The 20,537-nt window shown below is 42.2% G+C and overlaps 2 protein-coding genes and 2 long non-coding RNA genes across 4 annotated transcripts; 3 read left to right on the top strand and 1 right to left on the bottom strand.

Annotated features, from left to right (window-relative positions):
- The first annotated feature begins 1,596 nt into the window (after positions 1–1,596).
- On the top strand, positions 1,597–5,416 carry LOC306917847 (uncharacterized protein). The gene is made up of 3 exons (XM_079530746.1): positions 1,597–1,711; positions 3,475–3,576; positions 4,844–5,416. The coding sequence occupies exons 1-3, from the start codon at positions 1,664–1,666 to the stop codon at positions 5,021–5,023; spliced, it is 330 nt and encodes a 109-aa protein (XP_079386872.1). The 5' UTR covers positions 1,597–1,663; the 3' UTR covers positions 5,024–5,416.
- Positions 5,417–8,191: 2,775 nt separating this feature from the next.
- LOC306917853 (uncharacterized protein) lies at positions 8,192–12,890 on the top strand (the record flags this gene model as incomplete). The annotated part of the gene is made up of 4 exons (XM_079530751.1): positions 8,192–8,341; positions 10,143–10,287; positions 10,571–10,684; positions 11,965–12,890. The coding sequence occupies 4 exons, from the start codon at positions 8,192–8,194 to the stop codon at positions 12,669–12,671; spliced, it is 1,116 nt and encodes a 371-aa protein (XP_079386877.1). The 3' UTR covers positions 12,672–12,890.
- An 897-nt stretch (positions 12,891–13,787) lies between these two features.
- LOC306917849 lies at positions 13,788–14,769 on the top strand. The gene is made up of 4 exons (XR_013789259.1): positions 13,788–14,186; positions 14,268–14,335; positions 14,425–14,491; positions 14,578–14,769. It is a non-coding gene; the product is annotated as an uncharacterized lncRNA (long non-coding RNA).
- A 2,790-nt stretch (positions 14,770–17,559) lies between these two features.
- Positions 17,560–19,730, bottom strand: LOC306917848. Its single transcript, XR_013789258.1, has 4 exons — positions 19,617–19,730; positions 19,164–19,234; positions 18,473–18,547; positions 17,560–17,915 (listed from the first exon to the last, which is right to left on the bottom strand). It is a non-coding gene; the product is annotated as an uncharacterized lncRNA (long non-coding RNA).
- Between the last annotated feature and the right edge of the window lie 807 nt (positions 19,731–20,537).

Genomic DNA, 20,537 nt, shown 5'->3' with positions numbered 1-20,537 from the left:
CTATTCTCGAAGCTGGGAAGTGTCTCAGGTCCCCAGCTTCTCTCTAAAATGCACTTTGTGCCATTTTAACACAGCAATGTAACTGACAGAGTAATTTCTTCTACTACGGCATTTCCGGGTTTTGCCTGCGCCGATCTGGTTGGATTAATTTTATTGTCTCCACCAGGCCGAAGGCATGGGAGAGAGTAGGTGGACAGTACACCTACAGATTTTGTCCAAACATCACGCAAATTGGTACACAGTCTCTCTAGAGCCATTCAACGAAACGGGTCTTTCAGATTTCTCAGACTCCATCCTGATTGGCTAAGATTGGCTTCCAAAGTTCGCAGGAGTGCTCAGTTTCAAACAAAATGCTGCAAATCATGAACACATCGTGTGATATCCGTGAAATTGTGCACTAGACCGAGGAAGAAATGCCACATGGACATTTTCAACTCAGCCTCATGGTGGCGCTATAACTGGCCGAAAAGTGTTTTTTACCTCTAACTGTACGGATCTGTGGATAACTTTGTATGCCAACTCCCTAGAGGCCAAGGAAAAACCTTTGCCTGGAATTTTTCACCACCAGGAGGCCGACATATGTAAAACATATTTTCTAATATTACTCCTTCAGATTTTATCCAAATTTCACGCAAATCGGTACACATGCTCTCCATAGTCATGTGATCAAGACGGGTTTGTTTGATTTCTCATAACCCTTGCCACAACTACTCAACACAGCGTCCGATTGTGGTGAAAATGTGCATGCATATTCCCACTAGGCTTTGGAAGAAATGCCACTTGATAGTTTTCAAATCAGCCTCATGGTGGCGCTACAACAGGCCAAGCCGCGTCACACATATATTGCTCCTAAACATTTTGCCAAACATCACACACACACTCCTATCCTCCTGGTGGAAACCTGTGCCCAAAAGGGCACTTTTCTAGTGTAATGACTAAAATAGTGCATTTTAGAGAGAAGCTGGCGACCTGAGAAGCTGGCTAGCTTCCCAGCTTCGAGAATAGACTTTTACCAAGGTCTAACAGGATTTGTGTCGGTGAGTAGTTACGTTTTGTTTATTTTCAGGGAATTGTAAACCCTTGCACGCAGTGGGAATAGCTGCTAGTGAGGAGTGGATGGGTGTCCGACAGGGCGTCAGTGAGAGAGACTCGCTGTAAGCACTGGATAAGGGCTACCCACTGCATATTGGATGAAGTTGCATAGTTGCAGATTAAACTTTTTCATAGATTTCATAGACTTGTTTGACAATATTACACTATTATTGTGTGCTGTTTCATTGTTTTCAGTAGCGTATTGTGTTTTGCGCTTGCTGTTTGTAATGTGTGATCTTATAATCATCTCATTTTGTGTGTCATTTTACAGGTAGCAGCTGGACTCCAGAAAAAGGGAAGATGAATGATAGAAGGAAGTGAAATATGCTGATGTGAAGTCCGTGGACACGAAGCTGGGGAGAAGCTGAGGTATCAGTTCGATCTGAAGGCATTGAGAACATTTCATTCCATCAGAGGAGGTAAGATGAAAGCTGATGGAATGACATTTTCCCAAGGCCAACGGTAAATTCAGACGAGCATTTTGTGTGTGTGTGTGTTCAATCAGATTAATCTTGGAGAACTAAATAAATGACAATATTCTCATCTGTTTAATTTCCAGGTTGATCTGAAGATGAATGGTGCCATCCTGCCACTCCCAGCTACAGGACACACACTGGAGGTAAGTGTTTCACGAGGAACTAGAAAAAGTGCCCTTCTGGGCACAGGTCTCCACCAGGAGGTGTGATGTTTGGCAAAATGTTTAGGAGCAATATAAACGTGTGTGTGTGTGTCTGTGACGCGGCTTGGCCTGTTTTAGCGCCACCATGAGGCTGATTTGAAAACTGTCAAGTGGCATTTCTTCCTCAGCCTAGTGGGAATATGCATGCAGTTTCACCGCAATCGGACACTGCGTTGAGTAGTTGTGGCAATTTGTACAAAACGGGTACAAAGCGGGCTACTCCTGAAAAGTTTAGAAGCCAATCGTAGGCAATGAAGGTGGATTATGAGAAATCAAACAAACCCGTCTTGATCACATGACTATGGAGAGCATGTGTACCGATTTGTGTGAAATTTGGATAACATCTGAAGGAGTAATATTAGAAAATGTGTTTTACATATGTCGGCCTGGTGGCGCTATAAAGAGCAGATGTGAAAAATTCCAGGCAAAGGTTTTTCCTTGGCCTCTAGGGAGTTGGCATACAAAGTTATCCACAAATCCGTGCAGTTAAAAACACTTTTCGGCTAGTTATAGCGCCACCATGAGGCTGAGTTGAAACTGTTCACATGGCATTTCTTCCTCGGCCTAGTGGGAATGTGCATGCGCAATTTCACGGAAATCACACGATGTGTTCATGATTTGCAGCATTTTTTTTAAACTGAGCACTCTTTGGAAGCCAATCATAGCCAATCAGGATGGAGTCTGAGAAATCTGAAAGACCCGTTTCGTTGAATGGCTCTAGAGAGACTGTGTACCAATTTGCGTGATGTTTAGAGAAAATCTGTAGGTGTACTGTCCAAAAACTTGTTTTGCACAAAGCGTTCTCCTGGTGGCGCTATAACAGGCCGTTCTGGAAATTTTGGGGCAGAGGTTCATCGTTGGCATCCAGGGAGTGTGTGTGCGAAATTTGGCATCGACCGGGTTAACGATGCCGGAGATTAGCTGTTCACAGACGGACACACGGACGGACACACGGACGGACGGACGGAGTGCAAAACATACTCTCTCCCCATGCCTTCGGCCTGGTGGAGACAATTACCATGAATGTCATCTCCTCATAAATGTATTTACTAATGTTAAATGGACATGCTTGACACATTAAAGCAAAATTACACTTGGGTAAATGGTGCATTTATATAGCGCCTTTATCCAAGGCGCTTCACATAGATTGTGCATTACATTCACACACACATTCATACACCGATGGCAGCGGAAACAATGCAAGGAACCAACCAGCACATCAGGAGCAATTAGATGTTCAGTGTCTTGCTCAAGGACACTTTGACACTAACTCTGGGGGAGCCCGGGTTTGAACTGGCAACCTTGCGGTTACCATCCAGCCACTCTAGCCAGTCAATCTTTTAGCATACAAACAAAGTGGATTCTGACCGCAATGTAAGTCAATAGTGAGACTATTTTGGACTATCGATTTCTAATCAACAGAGCTGAACATGTCTCACCATTTTTTTAAATGACGTCCTAGTGTTAATGTGCCTATTAAAGATAGTGTTATTTTTAAAGAAAAGGTTGAAGTTCTATATTCTAATCATCGCTTAGAGTGTTTGTTCAGTAACTGGGGTTTCCCCGTCTCTCAAGCTCTTTGATAAAAAATATATTTTTTGTAACCATATCTTTTTGTTTTACTACCAGCTCTACTTTAAATTAAATATTGTAGTTAATCTGAAATAAGTATTAAAATGGTTAACACTATTCTCTTCTGCCAGGTTGCAGTAAACGACGAGGGATACGGCACTCTGGAGACAGTCCGTGGTCGCACCAGCTCCAAGAAGCCTGTGAAGAGAGTCACATTTAACCCTCAAGTTCAGGTACGAGTGTTTCATTAATAATAAGTTAGTTACATTGGCATGATTGAATATCTCTGGCTCTGCTGTCGGGAAGAAACCACCTAACTCCAAAAAGTTCATTTTTCAGGAAATTAAAAATAAAAAATAAATCAGGAAATTAAGAAAACCTTATTGTAAAGTTGGCCGAGTGGCCAAGGCTCCAAAAAGTGACAGAATCCAGCAATACCATTTAGAGTGTTTTATTCTTCCCCGATGCAGCCGTATTTACAGTGGAAGGCCTAACAGACAAAAAAACACTGAAGACTAAACTCACAAAAAGACAGATGAAACTTAGCTTGAAAGCAAATTAGGAAACAAAAACCCAGAACATAAGAAACTGTATTAGGCTATAAACCCTTCCAAAAAGGGACCCCTAGCAGCTCTCCCTGGGTGTTACCTGCTTGTTGCCCAAGCCCCTACTGACCCTCGGCATCCTGCAGCCTCCCTTTTATACTGGGTGAGACCATACCAAGACACAGAACTAATTGGTAACCACTTAATCACCAGTACTGCAGGAGAGCCAGGTGCCACACAATCATTAAACACAATACTCAATCAACAGAAATGTTAAAACACATGCACCCTCTTTGTGTCCTTTTATAATTCATGTTTGTACAAATAATAAAATAAGAACAACATGCAACACTAATGTCCAGTCACACAGTCCTCCAAGCCGGCTTGCTGTTAAATGGAAGCAGCGGTGTAGTAGTGTATGCCGGTTTGTTCCTCTTTAGTTACGGGCTGCCCCGTGACACTTATATTTTGAAAACAAAGCAATACTGCCTCATCAGTTGGTGTTGTGAGTGTGACTTTATATATTATCAATTACTTGCATGGGAGGGGGAGAGGTGGTGGAGTTAGTTGCTTTAGCATACAGTTTGAGGGTCCAATGGAGTCAAGAATGGAGTCGAGTCGGGACGGTTTTTAAGGTCAACCACATTAATGCAACTCATTGCAGTGGTTGACCTTGATTTTGTCCAAAGCGCTTTTTTTACTACTTTCCATTGGTTCTATATTTTCAAAACGACTCACAGACGTAATTCTAGCGTCAATAGCTAGATTTCAATATGCTAGTTCAATAGCACTGATTTATATATAATACAAAAAAAAGAAAATCAAATCAAAAATGGAGTTAGGTGGTTTCCTCCCGACAGCAACGATATTATAAGTATATGTATACACATAAAATCATAACAGCTTCTTAACAACAATATAAACTAACCCATTTTCTTTTTTCTTTTGTACACAGGTGCAGGAGTTCCAACGGGAGACCCACGAGAGAATCAGACTCATAATAATCATACCTGATTCTGAGTCTGATTCTCTCGAGTCACCCGTTCCTCCTAGGGCTAGGGTGGCGAGGAGGAAGCCGAGGCAGACTGTGGTGAACTTCAAGTGGGACGACGTTTTGAGAGAGGTGTATGTTTAGGGTGGATTCATCCTCCCTAAAAGACAATGGACAATGGTTCAATGGACAAGACGTCGCAGAACTCGCCCCGGCGGAAGGGTAGTTACCACTAAAGCCCAAACCACACCAAAGAGTCCAGTCGGGACGGTTTTTAACCCATTTAGGCCTGACCTCAAAAATTTAAAAGATTCTTCTAAATCCTCCAGTTTTCTGAAATAAATATTTTCACGATTTTTCAGAAATAGCAGACCTACAAGCTTGTAGCGCGCCACTCGGCGCGCTATGAGCTTGTAGATCTGCTATTTTTCAATAGATAAATTATAACATAATGTTTAAAACACCAAAAGGGGTTCCCGCCCAAAATCAACCACATTAATGCAACTCATTGCAGTGGTTGACCTTGGTTTTGTCCCGACCCGACCCTTTGGTGTGGTTTGGGCTTTAGAGTGACTCCTTGATGCCCTGGAGACTTGTAAATATGTGTCAATATCTTTGTAAATACTTTTATATTGTTTTTATTGTGTGAAATTGACATTGTTTGCATTTATTTAGCTGTTGCCTGTTATTATACTGTTTATACATTTGTAGAGTTATTGTAAATAAATGAGTGTGTGAAATTTACATTTTTGCATTTATTTTTACCTGTGAAACAGATTATTTGAAATGAATATGCTAACAGCCTGAATAACTTTAAACATCTGCTCTTTAAACATCCATCAAAGTGAGCAAACAACTCTGGATACATTTCATTTTACAGCAACCACCAAACATAACATAATAGGACATGGAACATGTCCCAAATAATATAGAACTGAGTGATTGAAAAATAGCAGACCTACAAGCTCATATCGTGAAAATGTGGTGCAAATCTTTGAATATATATTCTTTCAGAGCGAACGTTTTTAACTTTTAATCTTTGCTTCTGGGGGAGTCCCCAACAACATATTTTCAGATGGGGGTCGGCGGCTAATTACATATATTTTTGGGGGTCCTTGACATAAATGTTTGAGACATAGAAATACAGAAAACTCAGAAGGTGAGAAGGTGAACTTTAGTCAACCAACAACGTTTAAGACTTAAACCACTTAAACTTTAACTGGAGCATTGCAAAACATTCTCCAACACAACTGGGATTGGGGGATGTGAATGGCTAATTGGGACTGTTGTGGAACACTGCAACAATGTTGATGAAGGCAGAACTAAAGTCCCAAAAGAGGATCCAGGCATACATGTTAGTAAAGTCCATAAAGGGGATCGATTCCTGGCATACAGTAGTTGTTGGTAAAGTCAGGTGCCGCAGGATGTAGTAAAGGCTCATGTTATAAACATCCTCAATTTAGCGGTTCATGCTTTTTTTTAATGCACATAACAGTGAGATGAGTTGAAAAATATTCAGCTGTAAGAAATGAGGTAGGTCATCAGCAACACTACTTGTTACATGCAAGGAGTGAAGATCTTACTTGGTAGTATACAACAATGCTTGAGATTGCCAAGTGACACTCTTATTTTACTTATTCTTTTTTTTTAAAGATTTGTGGGGCTTTTTTGCCTTTATTGATGGAAGTACAGTAGGTAGACAGGAAACGGGGAGAGATGGGAGAGGAAGACGGCAAAGTTTGTCGCGATCGGGACTCAAACCCGCAACACACTGGCACCTACCAGCCTAGGTGCCTGGACCGCTCCGCTAAGCCCAGGCCCGAGTGACACTCTTATGACAGTGAGGGAGTCTGTAGTGTAGGCCTGTAGGGTGCTGGGGTTGTCACTTGACTTGGGGTATCGGTATTGTTACACCCATATCTGTCAACACCGCCTTGTCTTTCATGTGGCTGATGATAGCTGATCATTGTTTTTAACAGCAGTTTTTAACTGCTGACTGGGACGGAGTCAGCAACCATATTAGTTGGTGGTTGAGATCGATCAAGTAAGTTATTCGGTGAGATGATGTTCTAATGATTCTCATTCATAATTTCCTCATTACCGCAACTACAGTTAGAGAAGCCCTTCTATTCTGTCAAAATCAGATAACTTGAAGGATTTGATAATCCCTCATATACACATGTCAATAAATATTTACTGTACAATGTATACTGTAGCAGAGATACAGTATGAGTTGTCATGGCCCTATAGGTGCCATGGATACATTCTATATACTAAGTGTATTTTGAAGCTATCGCACAGCTTCAAAATACACTTAGTATTTCACTTGAACACAAACCTTTGTGTTCAAGTGAAAAGTTTGCCACCTGCTGGCGTGTTTTGATTTTGCAACTCGCTCATTCATTTTCTTAGCAGCCTAATTAGTAGTTGGATTCAGCTTAGTGTGTTTCAGTGTGTGAAATGTTTGGTATAAGTAGCAGAGCTCACTTTCTGCCTTTCTCTTGACCAGAAGCCTACAGAAAGCCTGTAAGGTTATTGTATAATTTTGTGTCAGTGTGTATGTAAATGCTATATCATTTATTGTATTTTGTAGGCTATTTCTGTTAGTTTTACCAATTTGTGCAAATCTTCAAGTAAAGATGAAAGGCGACGATACGCCTGGTTTGTCTTCTTGAACCTTTGAATGGTTAAGCTGTTGGATCACCTGTGTAGAGGGAGGCCAAGAACATGAGTTGATTCTATTTGTTTTAATTAAATGCTGGACATGCTATTGCCAGTATCAAGTCGGGCGAAATGGGCTGATACCAGTTTAGAATAAGCTATTGGTGTTGATAATGACACTCCATCCATCTTCAACCGCTGCGGGGGCAACATAGGTCCACCAGAGAGCTCCAGACTTCCCTCTCCAGATCCAAGGACACATCATTTGTCTTCTTCCCACTAAATTGTCTTTCACCCAGACAATGTATTATATCTATGTAAAGTCATTCCTTTACATTGACACTGTGTTCTAATATTGTTCAGAGAAAGTAATGGGCCATGGCAATTCATTTCATTTTAGTTCATTTTTTTTTAAAACATTTATGAATACACATAGGCCTACTGTATAAAAGAAGAGCCAAAAACAGCCTAGAGGCTATTTTCTCCCTAGTTACTGGGTGACTACTATTTGTGCGATAGATCAAATATTGTGGTGTCACTTAATGTGAATATAATATCATATTTTTGTGAATATTTTGTAATGTCCCTATTGTGTATGCCAATACTCACAACGGTTATTTGTTTGGTGTTTCAGAGCAAATTGTCGCCAAGATGTCTTCAGCCTCCTCCTCCTCCTCCTCCTCCTCCTCCTCCACAGGCAACAGCACCGCCCCGCAGGGCGCCCGGCCTTCTCTCCCCGCTTGGCTGGAACCCCTGCTGGAATGTGCTGTCTGCTTGGAGCCCAATAACAGGCTCTCCAAGGCATGGATTAAAGTTCTCAGTCCTCACGACTGATTTCAGTCATTTGGGGATTCCGTAGAAGCCAGTAGTCGCGGCCCTGAAAATAGCAGATCTACAAGCTCACAACACGCTGCGCTGCGAGGTGTTGTGAGCTTGTAGATCTGCTATTTTTCAGTTATTAGTTATTTTAAGATGACAGTATTTGAAGTGGTCAAACTAGCAATAGGATTCATGTTCAGAAGCAACTTCCATGAAGAATGAATGGCCTCTAGAACAGTGGTTCACAAAGTGTGGTCCGGGGACCCCCAGGGGTCCTTGAGGGAGAGTTCCAGGGGGTCCCCAGCTAAATGATAGTTTGGAACCAAATGGAACCTTATGGGTTTGTAACTCTGAGAGTGTAACCAAATGGACCCTAGCGGGGGATTGAGAATCACTGCTAGAGCCGTAAAAATCTTCTCATGGGAGAATGGCATATCTTTTCAAAAGGGGGGGGGGGGGGGGGGGTCCGTGGGCTACTTAGTGTCAATTTGGGGGTCTTTAACATGAAAAAGTTTGGGTACCACTGCTGTAGGATAGTTCATAAAAGCAAAGGTTATTTCTTTCAACTGTATGTTACATACAATACATACAGCTGTCGGCTGTATGTAACAGCAGCAACACAGGTTTTAGAAAGACAATACCTAAACATCCACATCTTACATACTGTGTTCATTATTTTATTTTTTGAGTGGTGCAAACCACTCCAATAACCAGCTTTGTCTGTATGTTTGTGTACCTGTGTACGTGTCTGTGCACAGGTGTCCGTGCACAGGTGAGCATGGTTACTATGGTCACTGACATTACGTCACACCACAGCTGATCAGGCTATATAAGACCTTGCACCACTCAGTTCACACAGGTGTGATTTTTTTTTTTAGGAAACCGATCACTGTTGGGTGGGTTTTAGGGTGGAGGAGGGGTAGCCCCGCTCGGGACCCCCCCGGTTTAGCTCTTGTCTTTCGCATATAGGAGCTATAGGAGACAACGGAAACATCTATGTAACTTTCCTTTGGCGCAGAAGCCGTTAAGTATTTTTGAGTGGTGTAAACCACTCCTACAACTGGCTTTGTTAGTGCAGAAAAAATGAGCATGGTTGCTATGTTCACCCTGTTCACCCGGGTGTGATTTCATTACGTCAGACATGATTTCATTACATCAGAGCATCAAAATGAGCATGGTTGCTACCTTACACCACTCAGTTCACACGGGTGTGATCTTTGTGTGACCGTTTTGGCAGCTCTGAAATTCTCTCTTCCTTCCTTCCTTGACTTCCTTATTGACATCCCATTGTACCGCCTCCAGCGCCGGAACTGGCAAGATCAGAGGCAGGAACGTAGGGACTGACGCGCAGATAGGATGTCAATAAGGAAGTCAAGGAAGGAAGAGAGAATTTCAGAGCTGCCAAAACGGTCACACAAAGATTAAAAATACTTAACGGCTTCTGCGCCAAAGGAAAGTTACATAGATGTTTCCGTTGTCTCCTATAGCTCCTATATGCTTCTTTTGGAACATGTCACTATAACACACACAGCGCAGCAAACGGGTATGCGACGGTAAATCTGTATGCGTTTTATAATTAGCATGTAGCATGACGTCGGTGGGACGGGACCCTCCGGGGTAGCGAAAGACGAGAGCTAAACCGGGGGGTCCCGAGCGGGGCTAGAGGGGCTGCTTTGCTTTCACACTGTTTCACAAATCAGATTATGTAACAAAAGTGGTTCGTTGTTGAGAGTCATGAGGTTTTCTGTTGCTTCTATTCCATGTGAAGATGCTCTCCTGTCAGCACACCTTCCACCGGCAGTGCCTCCAGGAGAAGGTGCTCATCTCCAGCCAGCCAGCCTGCCCTGTGTGCCGCAAGCCGGTGGAAGGTGTGCTCGACGCCCTCCCGTGGAACATATTCCTGGGGCAGGTGCTGGACAACATACCAGGTCTGTACTGGTTTTTAACATTTTTCTTTTTAAATGTTTTGTTGACTGCCACTTTTGTACTAAAAAACAAATCCCAAATGTTCTCAAGGATTAAAAAAAACAAATCTCAATGTTAAAAAAATGAATTGATAGAAGTGATTCATAATGCAATTTGGGGAGAGCTAAAACGTTTTGGGAGCCCCTCTTGATGCTTTTGCCTCAAGTGCCTCTTTCCCCCCCAAAATAAATCATGTAAGGTTGCTGAATGATAAGCAGAAGTTCTTTCTTCTGGTGAATTCCACAGAGGAGGTGGCCTGCCAAACAGTGGCCTGCCAAACAGAGGGACACTCCACCCTACTGTCCACGGTCGCCTGCCAAACTGCAGTACAGCAGCCTGTACTGAAGTTGCACCGTATACGTAAGTACTATTTTATTTACTGCTGGTGTAAACCTGTAGTCAAGTTGTACAGGGTAGCAATAGAGCACCGAAGTCCTGACGTCACTGCCCTCTACTGTCAGTAGAGGGCGTCAGTCCACAGGTTCATGTACTTTTTATTTGCATTGTAATCTCCATAGGGGGATTTTAGATCGCCTCATATAAGAACACGTGGGGAGGGTCAGAACAACATATGGAATGAATTCTGTACTGGTCATACATTTTTATTTGGGGGGTGGCTGACAATTATAAAAACTCTTTGGGAAAAATACTGCTTAAAAACACCACATAATGCATTCCTATACATGGATATATGGAGAGCGACGTTGCTACGTGGCGGCCATCTTACCGAGGGGCAGCATAACATGGGCATGTACTTTTTGAATAACCATAACTTGCTCAATTTTCAAACGGTTTGGTTTGTTATAAACGTCAGATGTCTGCATACTTGTATGCTTTTATACGACGTTCATATAAAAAACAAAATTAAGCAGATTACTTAGGTAAAGTTACCTTAAGTTGTGGGAAATCTGGGGAAAAAATGCTTACCACTAGCTTTCTTCACAGATGTGTTCATAAAGGTGTCTACTATCACAGAAAGCAAGCATTAGTTTTGCACAAAAAACACTCCTTTGCCTAAAAATGCCCATAGCCGTCATCACAAATGTGATGAGGTCAGCACATTTGGGCACATTTGGGCAAGTGGCTATGGCCGAATTTAGCCCAAGGAGTCCATTCGTGCAATGTTCGTGCAAAACTAATGCTTGGAATGGATTCAGCATCATAAAAACCCCCTAGTTTGACATGTCACATGCTACTTAAAGTATAATGAAATTTGGAATTCTTTGCCTTATATTGGTTGATAATGGTACCCCAACTTTCAGCAGCTGTCACAAAGTTTCCCAAGAGTTGGGTTGGAACAAATTTTTCTGTGATAGTAGACACCTTTATGAACACATCTGTAAAGACAGCTAGTGGTAAGCATTTTTTTCCCAGATTTGCCACAATTTAAGGTAACTTTACCTAACTAGATAGGCATCCTGAATCATAGGCCTAGCCACTATTTACAACGTAAACCAACCCGTTTGTAAATCCGTCAAGATTTGAGGGAGTTATGACTTTTTTTTGAGCTGCCATTAGACATAAAAGGTTGGTGGAAAAACGCTCGGAATCCTGGCAGTCAATGTGTTTTAATAAAGTCTTTATTCCTGTCACATCAAAGTCGTTATTATTAAAGTCCTTACTGTATTCCTTCATTGCAGAACCGGGTGCAGCAGAGCCTGTGGCCGGAACCTCCACACAAGCTGATGTAGAGGACTGTGGAACATCACAAACATCCATAGATGAGCAGCTCCTGTCATCAGACTCTGATACAACAGACAGTGATGACTGGGAGGAGGCCAGGGAGAGTCGGTCAGGTAGTCTGAAGACACACCAGCGTGTCCACACTGGAGAAAAACCGTTCCCCTGTCAACATTGTGACAAGAGTTTCACTCGGTCAGGTCACCTGAAGACACACCAGCATGTCCACACTGGAGAAAAACCGTTCCACTGTCAACATTGTGACAAGAGTTTCACTCTGTCAGGTGATCTGAAGAGACACCAGCGTGTCCACACTGGAGAAAAACCTTTCCACTGTCAACATTGTGACAAGAGTTTCACTCAGTCAGGTGATCTGAAGAAACACCAGCGTGTCCACACTGGAGAAAAACCGTTCCACTGTCAAAATTGTGACAAGATTTTCACTCGGTTAGATAACCTGAAGACACACCAGCGTGTCCACACTGGAGAAAAACCGTTCCACTGTCAACATTGTGACAAGAGTTTCACTCAGTCAGGTGATCTGAAGAAACACCAGCGTGTCCACACTGGAGAAAAACCGTTCCACTGTCAAAATTGTGACAAGAGTTTCACTCGGTTAGATAACCTGAAGACACACCAGCGTGTCCACAGGCAACAGGCATTCTGATTGGCCAGTATGAGATGATGTATGAGAGCGCACTTCACACAGGTGTGATTTTTCTTTTTTAATTGAGTGGCAAAGTGAGTTTAACATTATTTAATGCAATCTGATAGGACTTTTTTGTTTGGATGTATGGGCTGTCAATCAGATAGGACTTTTTTGTTTGGATGTATGGGCTGTCAATCAGATAGGACTTTTTTGTTTGGATGTATGGGCTGTCGATCAGATAGGACTTTTTTGTTTGGATGTACAGCTCCATCTCACTGAATTAGAATATTTTGTAAAAGTAAATTTTCTTCTGTAATATAATTAAAAAAGTTAAACTTTCATATATTCTCAATTCATTGTTCATAAAGTGAAGTATTTAAAACCTTTTTTTGTTTTAATCTTAATGATTATGGCGTACAGCTCATGAAAATCAAAAATTCCTATCAATGAATTAGAATATTTTACGAGACCACTAAAAAAAAAAAAGCTTTTTTTAAACACATGTCGACCATCTGAAAAGTATATTAATGTATGCAGTCAATACTTGGTCTGGGCTACTTTTGAAGAAATTATTTCATCAATGGGGCGTGGCATGGAGGTGAACAGCCTGTGGCATTGTTGAGGTGTTATGGAAGCCCAGGTTTGCTTTGATAACAGCTGTAAATTAATTTGTATTGTTCAGTCTTATGTCTCACACCTTCCTCTTGACAATACAACCTAGATTCTCTGTGGGGTGCTGGTCTGTGGGGTGCTGGTCAGTTAAGCACAGTAATACCATGGTCTACCAGTTACTAGTAGTTTTGGCACTGTGGGCAGGTGCCAAATCGAGCTGGAAAGGAAAATTAGCATCTCCATGAAGCTTGTCAACATACTGAAGCACAATGTACTCCAAAAAGATGGCTTGTCACAGTATGTGGCTCTGTGTTGCCATACTGTGGCTGTGTGTGGGCGTCGGCTTTCCTCCCAGCTTCCAGTCACCTCTTCGCACTCAATTGACACACCTGCCGGCCATCAACTCATCAGCCCTGACAGTATTTAAGCCCTGGTCTTCACTCCACTCGTCGCCAGATCATTGCACAACCTTTCATGGTAGTACACTATAGCTTGACTCTAGCCAGTGTTTACTAGTGAAGTTATGGTTTGTTATATTTCCTATAGTATTTTGCTCCTGTGTTTCCTGCAACTCAAGCTCTTCTCCTCTCCTCCAGAACCCAGCTCACCTGTTCTACTGCATGCTCGTCTGCCTGCCACCTGCCTGGACTGCTCTCCTCATCCTCCATGTTTGTTTTTGTGGCAGGATAGGCGTGAGCGTTCCCACGCTGTCACGGCCCGTCCTCCGCCCACTGCTTAATGGATTGATTTGTGGCATTTATAAGACGGCACGTCTTCCGTGTGCATTAGCTGTCTGTCTCTCCTCCGCTCTGTTTGGGAACGCTCTCTAAGATCGGGAGACATTCCTCTTCAGTTGAGGCGATCATTCTGAAGCGGCTGTTCTGTCGGGGAACAGCGCGCTTAGTTGACACATCTGTGAAGGTACGTTTCTCCACATTGCTGTGTATTCTAGCGCCTGCCTTAGAAGTTGAACGTGACTGTGACCGCTTGTTTTGTTTCTAGCCTCGGGGCTACGCAGTGAACATCTCCTTCTGGAGTTCTGTGTGGTGAACTGGCACAACGCCACCCCGGTACGTTATTGGTGGTTCTCCTTCTCTATATATATTAATTTGGTGTCGTTGATGCCAGGGGAATATAAACAGGCTTTTGTTGTTTACAGTTCCTATCTACCTGGCTACCGCTGCGGTGAAGCACAACGGCAGTACGCCTTGGCCTCATTACAGCTGGTGAGTCCCATTGTGCGCCTCTCTGTTCTTGCCTCAGCGAACTATAGTAGTTAAGTAGTATCTTAATACGGCCGTTTGCGTTTCAGGGCCAGCACCACACCTGCTGCTTTGCTGATATTACCATTCCACTCATTCTCATGAGCCACCGAGTCTGAGAACAATCACACGGCCACGAATGGTCCCAGTGTTTGGATTGCTGCTCGCCTGAGTCTGGGCCTGGTTCTTTGTAACCCTTCTCATTTAATTCTATTCCTCTATTATATTGTATTCATGCAATGTCTGGGCGTATAAAGTATATTGTGTATTATATCATATGTATATATATGCACTTATATTTATATCTTATACTATATATATATATATATATATATATATATATATATATATATATATATATATACCATTGTGATTTAGATACGACCGGCTGAAGAGAATACTGTCATTGTAGAATACCTCCCACTGTGAAGTGCTGATATATATATTTATCCTCCTTATAGGTCCGGTGCTGGGGATAAGCTACGCTGGAGCAGTTGACGGCCGTCCAGTGGTGGTGGTAATGCCCCTTTTCCCTTAGTTTACCTTTCCTTTGTGGTTTATTTTGAGTTGCTGTGTTGTGTTTTGTTTGTGTATTGCCACCACCCTGGACCGGTGAGCCTGCCCAGCTCCCCTCCTCCCCCCAGTACTGGCTTGTAGTGGTGTGATATCCCTAGCTCTAGGCACTTTATAGTCACTTGCACTTTAACCCTGTTGTTGGATATTGCTATATTTGCACCGTCTTATTGATAAATGAAATGTCTTCTTACTATGCCATGTTTTAATTAATTATATATATTGCTAAACCAACTATTTAATAAAGTGTTTTGTATATTGGTTACACACGTTTCTGCCTTGCCTTTATTGTTACTGAATCTGTGTTGGGGAGTCATTACGTGCTCCGGGTGTTCAGTATTAGTATAATATTCCTGGGGTGCAATTCCCCAGGTGGCGTAGTTGGCTACCTTAATCTATACCACCCCGCCACATTTTACATGCAACCTTCCACAATCTCCAATTCACCATATTGTGAATAAATACCTTACATTTGCTCCTGTGTTTGGCTCTGCATTTGGGTTCAATGTTCTGCAAACCATGACATGGCTGTGTTGAAACCGTTTTCACTGTCAGTGGACCAACACCATGGAGATAACATGGCCTAAATCATCACTGTGTAGTTTTGGCTCTGGGCAGGTGCCAAGTGCTGGAAAAGGAAAATCAGCATCAACATAAAGCTTGTCAATGTACGGAGGCGCACACAGTGCTGTAAAATATCATAATAGATGGTTGTGTTGAGACTCTGGACATGACAAAACACAGTGATGATTTAGGCCATGTTATCTGCATGGTGTTGGTCCACTGACAGTGGAAACTTAACAATGGTTTCAACACAGCCATCTTTTTAGAGTACATTGTGCTTCAGTATGTTGACAAGCTTCATGGAGATGCTAATTTTCCGCTAGATTTGGCACCTGCCCACAGAGCCAAAAGTAACACTAGTAACTGGTGTACTGACCATGGTATTACTGTGCTTAACTGGCCTGACCTGAACCCCACAGATAATCTAGGTTGTATTGTCAAGAGGAAGGTGTGAAACATAACGCTGAACAATACAAATTAATTTACGGCTGTTCTCAAAGCAAACCTGGGCTTCCATAACACCTCACCGGTGCCACAGGCTGATCACCTCCATGCCACGCCCCATTGATGAAATAATTTGTTCAAAAGTAGCCCTGACCAAGTATTAACTGCATACATTAATATACTTTCAGATGGTCGACATTTGTCGTTTAAAAAATCACTTTTTAGTGGTCTCGTAAAATATTCTAATTCATTGAGATAGGATTTTTTGATTTTCATGAGCTGTACAATCAAGATTTATACAAAAGGTTTTAAATACTTCACTTTATGCACAATGAATTGAGAACTTTTTGAATTATATTACAGAAGAAAATATTCTAATTCAGTGAGATGGAGCTGTATGGGCTGTCAATCATTTGACTTTTCTGTTTGGATGTATTTCTTAGAGCCCCTGGTGGGAAGTCGGATAGGACTTTTCTGTTTGTCTGTCATAGCCTATTTTTCTTATTACTATGCAGATAGCTCCAAGACCTTCATGTATTGCTTTACTATAAAGAATATATGTTTACACTGTGACCAATTTCTGAAATTGAAAGCCATAATTTTGACATATCAGACAAACATCCTCTGTGTTTTTAAATGCCACACCCTGTCTCTCAAAGCATTTGCATCAAACATGCCTCATTAAGCAGGGTTTGAATTTAAAAGTATTACCGGTAAGCCCTATATACTTTATTTTATTGTACAACAGAAAATATAAAATTTTTTAGCTTTCTTTTCATTCACCAGGGTTAATGTGGTTAACATATGTGTTCGCATTAATTGTGATATCAAATGTACATTCTCCAAAAATGAAATGCATGACACCCCCACAATACAAATTGAGGGTTGCAGAGATAGAAATACCATTAATTGGGGGTCCGTAGACTAATGCACGTCAAACTGGGGTGACCTTGAAATTAAACGGGTTGAGAACCACTGCTAGAGCCGTAAAAATCTTCTCTTATGAGGGTCCCTGGCATATATTTTCAAATGGGGGTCTGCAGGCTAATTGGTGTCAATTTGGGGGTCCTTGACATGAGAAAGTTTTGCTTCACACAACATCGATGAAGGACCTGAAAATGGAAGCGATATCTTTTGATATCAAATCCAGACTATTCTGTCATGTCTACTTTATGTATAGGCCCATGTCTGTATACATAAGGGGTTCTCAACGTTTTTGGCCGGGGACCCCCGGAAATGCTTTGGCAATGTATCGGGACCCCCGCCCCGCCCCCTCCCGACCCCCAATATAAATTGACTGCTACAATAACCTTAAACCATTTTGGGCGGGAACCCCTTTTGGTGTTTTAAGCATTGTTATAATTTAGCTATTGAAAAATAGCAGATCTACAAGCTCATAGCGCGCCACCGAGTGGCGCGCTATGAGCTTGTAATATATATATATATATATATATATATTCAATAAGGATAACATAACAGAGACACATGAATCATACTCATAATATCCCCTAAATAATAACCCTTATATAGTAATCCGCTAACAATGTACCTCGGGATGCTCTTTGCCACCTTGGCCTAAACAATTCATTCCGAAAATAAAACTGAACTGAATTGACCTGCTGGAATGACGATTATGGAATGGACCAGAATAGTGACGATTCGACTGATGATGAGTCGGCACCACGAAAACCCATTCCATCCTGGGCGGAAGGTGAGCCGGCACCACACACTACAAGATGATCTTTTAACATTCTCTCTCTTCATCCATAGTGACATTGAGGACTGCTGCAGACGGCCCTAAAGGCTGCTGGAGGAAGCACACAGATATGACGTCATTGCTCAGGTCACAACACCATTTAATGACCTAGCAGTTACATTTTATGCAGGTAAAGACAGTCATACACAGAAAAAAAGCCAAGTCCTTACAGCCCTCAGTCTGAAGTACTGAAAGCCCATTTAGGCCTGACGTCGAAATTAAAAAAAAAAATTCCTTATGTTTCTGTATCAGTGTTGCTCAAAAGATTTGAGGCACATTTTCACGATTTTTCAAAAATAGCAGACTTACAAGTTCATAGCGCGCCACTCGGTGGCGCGCTATGAGCTTGTAGATCTGCTATTTTTCAATAGCTAAAGCATAACATAATGCTAACACCAAAAGGGGTTCCCGGCTTCCCGCCCAAAATGGGTTAAGTCAAGTCTTTCATCGACCCAAGTCAAACAAGACAGACCAATGACATACAAGTTTAAAAACAGCTAGAAAGTGGCTTCTGTCATTTCAACTTGGTCCACATGTAAATCTAAACAAGTCTAGATTATATGATATATTAATACATGGTTGATAAATGTGATTCTCTGCAAACTAACCTGCATCTTAGCTGCTGCTTCAGCCAAGCGCCCTTTAGCAGCCCTCTCTTCTTCAGCCAATCTCTGCTGCTCTTCCTACAGCAGTAGATAGTGTTAATATCATATCGTCATTGTCAAACAGAAACCTAGAATCTCCAGATAAGAAACCTTGAATCTCTTTCATCTTTTCCATAAATATCCCATTTCATACTTGACAAGTGTCGCCCAAATGTAGCAAAAATAGCGGATCTACAAGATCAGCTAGTTTCACAGAACGTTGGCATGCCCAGAATAGGGATGCTAGGGTACATGTGGTCAACGGTTTCTGGTGTCCACTTTTACATTGAGCTCCAGAACCACTTTAGTCCGGCAGCCAGGGTGGACAGGTGGGAAATTTGGTAGCCTTTTTTATTTACCTTTTTTATATACCTAAAATATTATATACTATATACTACATACATTCATGAATCCACTTGCTGACTGGCTGTCGGTATTGGGCAATTTGTTTTATAGGGATTTATTGTGACCCTACCATTAACATCCTATGTCAAACTTTCCTTATGCTTTAAGTAGCATGTGACATGTCAAACTAGGGGTTTTCCATGATTCTGAATCCATTCCAAGCATTAGTTTTGCACAAAAAAACACTCCTTGGGCTAAAAACGGCCAGACTTCATGACAAATGTGATGAGGTCAGCACAAATGTGTTTACCTTCTTCATCTTGTCTTCCAGCGCCTTTCTTTTCTCAGCCTCTTTCCTCTCCGGCAGCTTTCTCTACTTCCCTGAAGACAAACAATACAACTTACTGTAACACAACTGCTATAATGATGTGTAGTAGTGTTACTAGTACTAGACCATAGTGTTCAGTAAAGTAACTGTTGCGTTAAAGTGTCACAGTACATTGTTGGTGTCGGGCAGAAACCTCTATTCTACACTCGTGTTTGTTGTAAACTAATGCTCCGTTGTAAATTACAGCTTCACACAAAAGCATCAAAAGGTAGTAGCAGATCCACAATGGAAGTTCCCAGGAGTTATCCTTTAAGCCGTAATGCCTGACTGAATACTTTAAGGCTAATAAAAACGCAATATTTATTCAACAAAGATTAGCCAGGACCATCAAGTATGTTCAGGGTTCAGTTAGGTGTGTGAAGGTTCAGTTTGTACCGTTCAGCTCTCTCCTGTTCCTTCTTCAACTCCTGAGCTCTGCGTGCCTCCGTTTGAGCTCTGTGCTCCCGCTCCTCTGCTTTCCTCTTGTTCTTCTCCTCCTCGGCTCCTCCTGAGGAGTAGCCTGGGCACCATTTCATTTCGGTATATGATCCGGGCGGGAGCGGATGATATCGTTACGTCATGTTGTAGTATTGTTTTGTAGTCGACAGGCAGGAACAACAAACCCGAACTTCCTTTTCCCTCAAACCGATTTCTCTCAATAAAAGCTGCAGGCTACGAGAGCTTTTATTGTTATTCTTCCGGTTTGAAGGGGAAAGGAAGTTCGTGTTTGTTGGTCCTGCCTGTCGACTACAAAACAATACTACAACATGACGTAACGACATCATCCGCTCCCGAGCGGATCATATACCAAAATGAAACAAAGACCAGGCTTTCCTCCGAGGTGGTGGAAAGCCTGGTGGGCGAGGTTACCTGAGGAGAGAACGTACACAACCTTAAGCTAAATGGTACGTTTATATGGCATCTTCATCCAAAGCACTTTGGTTCCATTTGTGTAGGCCACTCTCATTTAAAGGTTGTAAAATACTAGAATTTCGCGGGCCTTCGGCCCGCTCATCCCAGAGTTGCGTTGCCCCGCGTTGCGATACAGAAGTCCACAGATACAGAAGTGCACAGTGACACGCGTTGTATGCAGCTGTTTTGTGTTGCAGCGCGCGTGTAGTGTTGTTGTTGTTATCCATATATGCGCCTCGGTTCGTCCCGTTTGTTCCACGCCAGGTGTCGACGCAGTCGTTGGCGCAAATTTCTTATTATTTTAACTGTGTATGTAATCGCGGCTAGTAGCACACTTTTTTTTTTAGGAGCACGATGAAAAGTTATCAAATAATGTGTTTGAGGGCCCTCCTATATACAGCTTTA

This window comes from Electrona antarctica (assembly GCF_951216825.1).
Source record: "Electrona antarctica genome assembly, contig: scaffold_32, whole genome shotgun sequence".
Classification (NCBI taxonomy): domain Eukaryota; kingdom Metazoa; phylum Chordata; class Actinopteri; order Myctophiformes; family Myctophidae; genus Electrona; species Electrona antarctica.
Note: the sequence above shows the minus strand (reverse complement) of the source record. Positions and strands in the feature narration are given on the sequence as shown.